General features: G+C 54.7%; 1 protein-coding gene across 1 annotated transcript in view; it reads right to left on the bottom strand.

Moving 5' to 3' along the window:
• The window catches only part of CCM2 (cerebral cavernous malformation 2), a 14,744-nt gene that overhangs the window by 5,758 nt on the left and 1,807 nt on the right, over window positions 1-7,179 (bottom strand). The window contains exons 2-6 of the mRNA XM_009885688.1: window positions 4,662-4,835; window positions 4,336-4,419; window positions 3,950-4,133; window positions 1,492-1,628; window positions 248-383 (exon numbers count right to left, since the gene is read on the bottom strand). Coding sequence (XP_009883990.1) covers window positions 248-383; window positions 1,492-1,628; window positions 3,950-4,133; window positions 4,336-4,419; window positions 4,662-4,835 — 715 coding nt within the window. The remainder of the gene's footprint in view (window positions 1-247; window positions 384-1,491; window positions 1,629-3,949; window positions 4,134-4,335; window positions 4,420-4,661; window positions 4,836-7,179) is intronic.

The following is a 7,179-nucleotide window of genomic DNA, read 5'->3' as shown; positions in this document are numbered from 1 at the left end:
TGAGGGTGGTGATCCCCTGGGGCAGGTTGCCCCGAGAAGCTGTGGCTGCCCCATCCCTGGAGGTGTTCAAGGCCAGGTTGGACGGGGCTTGGAGCAACCTGGGCTGGGGGGAGGTGTCCCTGCCCAGGGCAGGGGGGTGGAACAAGATGATCTTTTAGGTGCCTCCTCAACCTAAACCATCTGAGGGTTCCACATCCCTCAGAAAGGCCCGGTAAGAAAGAGGCAGACGGGGAGAGCATGGACTTACCGCTGTGTAAGGACATGTGCCGCGTCGGTGTGGACGCCCCATCAAATATTGCTCTGTCCAAGAAGTCTATCGTGGACTCAGTGTAAACAATCTGGAAGACTTGGCTGAGAAGTGAGCACAGCTCCTCGGCAGTCACCTGGAGAGGGAGCAAAGAAGGGTTGGTGCAAGGCAGAAGACGCTGCAGCGGCCTTTCTCTTCATCTCCCTACAGCGGTCACGCCACGGTGGGACAGCAGTGCGCTGTATTTGTTCTCCCAGCGAGGACAGGGAACCCACTTGTCCAAGATCCAGGACAATGCCAGACCCGCAGGGTCTCCAGGCCTGAAGGTGACAAACCTTGAATTTCACCGCTACCTCGCACTGTCCCATTGGGCTTCTCCTCGGTTCTAGAGGAGACAAACTCCTGAGATGTATGACCTCCCCGTCCTGCCAAAGAAGCATCCCAGCCCTTTTCAACCAGCCAGTCCCAAGCAACAGGAGATCGGATGCTCTGTCACCAACTCATAGCTATTAATTAGCACCCAGATTTCATGCCGATGCTCCGTCTTACTCCTCAGGTTCAGCTCCCTGGGATTTTGGCTACAGAACCTACATCCCAAATAGGTGCGGGAACCGCAGAGAGCGTTAAAGCTGAAAACAAGGTGAGCAAAACTCCACCCTGAAGGAAAGGGGTTCCTGCAGCAGAAGTAGGAGCACACAACCCGAGATCAAAATCTTTGGATCCGGATACCGGATGAAACAAATTTCCAGGTCAGCATCAGGAAAACGCCCCAGTTAGCAAAATCCTATTGTGGGAGAGATTCAGTTGTCTTCACAGATTTCCTTCTGCTGGAGAAAGCTCTGGGCAGCAGACACCACCACCAAGGGAAAACCACCTTCTGATACCTTCTCGTGTCCAAAACAGGTCCCAGGACTGGGGCAGGGATGAGGTTTCCTCCTCCACGTAGCACCTCGCGTGCCACCAAAGCTCAACCCACACCCTGCAGTCTTAAAACTGGGCCTATGTGTGTCACACAACTGGGCTTATCTGGTCACGTAACAGAGGGGACGCTTGAGGAGGACAAGATGAGGTCACCCTGGGGCTGGTGGCTCTCCAGCACCAACCTGCAAGGTTGTGGCTACCCCAGTCTAAGGGCCAGAAAACCTCCCAGCAATCCCAGTGTCAGCGTCATCTCAATCCGAGAGTGACTCTGGAGGCAACCCCAATGTGGGAGAGAGTTTTAATGCGAGCGTTTTGAGTCTTACTTTGTTCTCCGTAGCCAGGACCACCAAGCAACAAGCTTCGACGGGAACCACCCCGCTCTCAGACAGCGAGCCCGAGGTAAGGGCTTTGGAGCTCTCGGCACAGAGACTCTGGCTCGGGGAGATCCCGGGGTCCTGAGCTGAGAAAGAGAGAAGTCGTGATGGGAAAGGTCGAGGCAGGGAGAGAGAATCACGGAATCGCAGAATTTTCAGAGTTGGAAGGGACCTCTAGAGATCATCCAGTCCCACTCCCCTGCTAAAGCAGGATTGCCCGGAGCACATCCCTCAGGACTGCATCCAGGCGGGTTTTGAAAATCTCCGGAGAAGGGGACTCCCCCACCTCCCTGGGCAGCCTGTGCCACTGCTCGGTCACCCCAACCGTAAAGAAGTTCTTCCGTGTGTTGGAACGGAACTTCCTCTGTTCCAACTTGCGCCCATTGCCCCTCGTCCTGTCACTGGGAACCACCGAGAAGAGTCTGGCTCCATCCTCCTCCAACCCACCCTTCAGATACGTGTATGCCATAATAAGGTCTCCCCTCAGCCCTCTCTTCTCCAGGCTAAAGAGTCCCAGCGCTCTCAGCCTTTCCTCGTATGGGACATGCTCCAATCCCTCAGTCATCTTGGTTGCCCTTCGCTGGACTCTCTCCAGCAGTTCCCTGTCCCTCTTGAACTGGGGAGCCCAGAACTGGACACAGTATTCCAGTTGTGGCCTCACCAGTGCCGAGTAGAGGGGGAGAATGACCTCCCTCGACCTACTGGCCACACTCTTCCCTATGCAGCCCAGGATTCTGTTGGCCTTCTTGGCCACCAGGGCACATGGCTGGCTCATGGATAATTTACGATCTACCAGCACCCCCAGATCCTTCTCCTCAGAACTACTTCCCAGCAGGTCCACCCCCAACCTATACTGGTTCCTAGCATTTTTCCTCCCCAGGTGCAGGACCCTGCACTTGCTTACGTTGAACCTCATGAGGTTCCTCTCTGCCCAGCTCTCCAGCCTGGCCAGGTCCCGCTGGATGGCAGCGCGGCCCTCTGGAGTGTCAGCCACTCCTCCCAGTTTGGTATCATCAGCAAACTCGGTGAGAGAACAGCAAGAAGTCCTCGCACGGCGAGCTGTCCCCCGGGCGGGCTGCGTGCAGGGAGAGCAAAGCCCCCGGAGCAGGAGAGCAGAGGATCCCGCAGCGGGGAGAAAACACCCCGGAGCTCCCGGGGAGGCCGGTAACTCCACCTGAACACTGCACTGGGCTAAAAACTTTGAATGAAAAACCTATAATTTAGAGCCGGTTTCAGACAACTCCGTAAATCATCGGGCTTCGTTTCCAGGGCTTTGGCAGCTTCAGAAATCCACCAGCGGAATTACAGCCTTCGAACTCACTTATTCATTCTATAGACTGTCCTTTGCTGCCATGGGGTTTATAATCCAATAAATCCCTGTCATTACATCCTCTAAGTAGCTCAGCCTTCCCCAAACACTCCAGCCCAAACCCACGCAGGTTTGACACGCTGCTGGGGACGGATTCGAGGCCCTCCCCGGGTATTACAAGAGGTGAGGTGTTTTGGAAGTGGTGGGTATCATCACCCCTGTTATTCAACCCGGGCATTCAGGCATCCAGCACCGCGATGAAATCTTCCCAGCAACCTGCACAAGGGTCGCGAAGAGCAGGGCAGGACCGAGACACACGGGGACCGGGCTGGAGGAGCCGCCTTTACCCAATCTCCTTGCTTTTCCTCCTCGCTGGCACCCAGAGGACCCCAGAGACTGGAGCGGGACGGGCAGCGCAGAAGAATAAACTACTACGTTTTAAGATGCCAAACTTTCCTAAAGGTCAGTAAATGACAGCTCTCGTTGGCTTGGCAGCGGCCAGGCTACGGGAGGAATGTCTAAGGTGTACGTGAGCCCACAGTTCATCTCCAGACACAACCCAGCCCAGCTCCAATGTCCGTCATCTCTCGTTCTTCTGCGAGTCACAGCACCCTCAGGAGAACAGGGGTAAACCCAGTCCTTCTTCCACCCCGGTCTAGAAGAGGATGGCTCAAAACAACTCAAGGCAGGAGGCTAGGTTTAAGGAAGACATTTTTTAGGCTGAGGGTGGTGAGCCCCTGGCTCAGGTTGCCCAGAGAGGCGGTGACTGCCCCATCCCTGGAAATATTCCAGGCCAGGTTGGACGGGGCTCTGAGCAACCTGATCTAGTGGAAGATGTCCCTGCTCGTAGCAGGGGGTTGGACTGGGTGGCCTTTAAAGGTCCCTTTCAACCCAAACCATCCTACGATTCTGTGATTGACACCGATTGTTTTGGTCTGTCCTCACCCAGCGTTGCCTTTGTTCTGTTTCTGGTCGGGTCGGCCACCGTCCTACACGAGGGCAATACCGGCTTGCTGTGGGGTTCTGCCCCACAACCCCAAAACACACTGCAACCCCAAAACACAAGGCCACAGCCTGCCAGTGCTGGCCACAACCTACCTGTTTTCAGCACGACCAAGTGAGAGGAGTCATCTCGGATGTAGGAAACGGACGCGATGTCATGGATGGGGACCCTGAGGATGAGATCTTCTCCATCCCTCCACACCAGCTTGATGTTGTAGGCAGAGAGACTGATGACAGAGTCGTGTTCTTGGGTCAGCTGCCCCGGGAGCTGGTGTGCTCTCTGAAATAAATGTATTTCCATCAACAGGTTGAACCGTTTCCCCTTTGGTAATGGTCTGGTAAGGGAATTCCCTCCCACGGGATGGAGGACATGAGTCAGACCGGGACCCAGCCCCGAGGAAGCTCTGCAAGCCTTTTTTTTTCTCTATCTATGTTAGATAAAGACTCCCCAAAGTGGGTCATTCAGCAAGCTGAGCACTCACCTTTGCATTATCGATCAAATGCAGGATTTCCGTGCGGCTGGAGGGATTCAGGTACCCTGGGATGGATGTGAGTTGACCTAAATACTGGAGAAGAAGAACCAAACCGTTACCACGTCACGTACACGCTAAGCACGCCCCTGAACACGCCAGCTACTGCGAGAGAGACGCCATCGACTCGGCGCAAAGGGCTGCTGCCCCAAGCCCTTATTTAGAAGCTGCTAAATGCACCTACATACGGAAGATCTCTCACGCCTTTAAGTTCTCGCAAGGCTTTATAGCTATATATTGTTATATACGAGCTCAAGCCTCAGCCGGGCAGAAGGTACCTTCACTTCTTTCTCGATGTAGTCGTTCAGCAGCACGTCTGGTTCGACGCGGTCAGGCAGGGACACCACCACCGTATGCAGCGGCCGTCTCTCCGTAACCTTCTCCTGGGCTTTTTTATCCCGACCTTTTTCACCCTTCAGGAAGACTCGTTTGAAAGGAGACACTATTCCAGGCTGCGGAGAGAAAGGGAAAACGCCGGGTTAGGGGAGAGAGAAGGAGTTTCTGCACCGAAACTTGGGGGGGGGCGAAACCAGCAGCACCCACTGCTCAGGGCTCCTCCAGCCCGACCATCTGTACCCACAACCTGGTTTTACCAGTCCCAATCACCCCCGCGGACAGGCTGGTTTTAGAGCTACGAATCCACGAGTGCGTCATCTTCCACTGAAAACCCCTTTCCACCAATGACGTCGCAAGAACGCAAGTGCTGATAAGCGCCTTTTACCAAAATGGGATGATTTTACCCCCAAAGTCATTGGGGTCTGACGTCCAAAGGATGTCCAACCTTTCAGTAAAGAAAATACACAAATCTATTCAGATTAAGAGGTGGAAGAGTGAGCGAGCCACGGCCACACGCAAAACTGGCAGGCTTCCTCCTCACCTCCGTGCAATTTTATATTTCACCCAAGCATTTGGGTGACAAAAGATTGCAAAAGCAAAAGGCAGAGACGCCGCCAACGTCTCTGAGGTCTCACGGGAGACCCTCAAACGTGAGCACACAACGCAGGAAGACGGCCTCCCCTGGGCAAAACAGGTCTTTGTGGTTCCCAAACCATTGAGTGTTGGGTTTGGAAAACCATCGGAGCCAACAGGAGTCCAGGCGGCGGCAAACGTGCACACACGGGCTCCCAGCTATAGAGGGAGCATCACCACCATTCTTCTACCACCGTTCTTCTACCGCGTGGCGGCAGAGTGGACAGCCCAGGAACACTGCATGCCCAGGGGCCACCGTGGCAGAGCTGACCCGTGGTAGATCCCCACCAAGCTCCACACCAGCCTGCCCGATGGCTAAATGACTGGGAACGTGCGCAAACTTCTCCAATTCCAAGTTTAGCAGCTCAAATGGAGGTTTTGAAGTGGGCAGATCCAACGCTCGGGATTGACCGAATCATAGAATAGTTTGGGTGGGAAGGGACCTTTAAAGATCATCTCGTTCCACCCCCCTGCCCTGGGCAGGGCCACCTCCCCCCAGCCCAGGTTGCTCCAAGCCCCGTCCAACCTGGCCTTGAACACCTCCAGGGATGGGGCAGCCACAGCTTCTCGGGGCAACCTGCCCCAGGGGTCACCACCCTCAGAGTGAATGAATTCCTTATATCTCATCTCAGTCTCCCCTCTTCCAGTTTGAAGTGACAGGACGACAGGTAATGGCTATGTGCTCTGGTGAAAAGTCCCTCTCCCACTTTCTTGTAGGCGCCCTTCAGACACTGGAAGGCCGCACCCCACGGGGGTGGGGAGCACAGGGGAACAGGGGCCATGAGAATGCATTCCTTTCACCCCGCTCCAACAGGCACGGACTTCCCAAGCGCGAGCGGGTCCTTCCTCCTGTCATACACCAACACTTCACACACCATACACTGTTCCTACAGAAAAACCCCACTGCGCTGGCAGCTGTCGAGTGCTACCGAGTTTAGGATATTTTCCTAAGCAATAAACAGACAGTAACTTAGGCATAAAAACAATCCCGAGCGGCCTTTCTTAAACAAAACAATTTAGAGTTTTTATTTTTCAGTAGGGGCCCCTGGTCCCCTCCCCCAGCCACAGAGTTCCAATACCACCCCCGCTCGGCTCCGGCTGCCCTGTCCCATGGCAGTGATGCTCTCTGCTTCCCACCCCTCAGGGCAACCACATTTTGCCTTCCCTGATTCTCACGGGCAAGAAAAAGCACTGTACGATGCGCAGAGGCAGAAAAGCTGCTCTGAAAGGCGAATGAATTCCATACAGACCAAGCGCTCCTGCTCAGAAAAGTGTGGAGTACTCTGCAACCTCAAAGAGCAGCAGCTCCATCTCTTCCTGCCGTCCACCGCAGGCCCTTGACTTGGAAACCATCCCTCAAGAACTGCTGCAAACCCTTCACCTAAACCGCATGAGCCTTTCCATAGGGCGATGTATTTGGTGGGGGAGTTCCACCACCACGTCACCTATTCCTAGCAGTGTCCCCCCCCCTCCCAGAGCCACTGATGCCCCGGGTTCAGGTGCACGCGTGGGACCTGCTCCCACCAGGCGGCTTCAGCCTCTCCCGTTGCTTTTCTCAACATAGATGAGAGCGAAAGATCTCTAAATTGAAGAGACATGGATTCGACAAATGGACCACTCGATGGATAAAGAACTGGCTGGATGGTTGCACTCAAAGAGATGCGGTCAACGGCTCATTGTCCAAGTGGAAAGAAGTGACGAGTGGTGTTCCTCAGGGGTCGGTACTGGGACCTGTACTATTCAACATCTTTGTTAGTGACATGGACAGTGGGATGGAGTGCGCCCTCAGCAAGTTTGCCGATGCCACCAAGCCGTGTGACGAGGTAG

Source organism: Charadrius vociferus, unplaced genomic scaffold (genome assembly GCF_000708025.1).
Source record: "Charadrius vociferus isolate BGI_N301 unplaced genomic scaffold, ASM70802v2 scaffold825, whole genome shotgun sequence".
Lineage (NCBI taxonomy): Eukaryota > Metazoa > Chordata > Aves > Charadriiformes > Charadriidae > Charadrius > Charadrius vociferus.
Note: the sequence above shows the minus strand (reverse complement) of the source record. Positions and strands in the feature narration are given on the sequence as shown.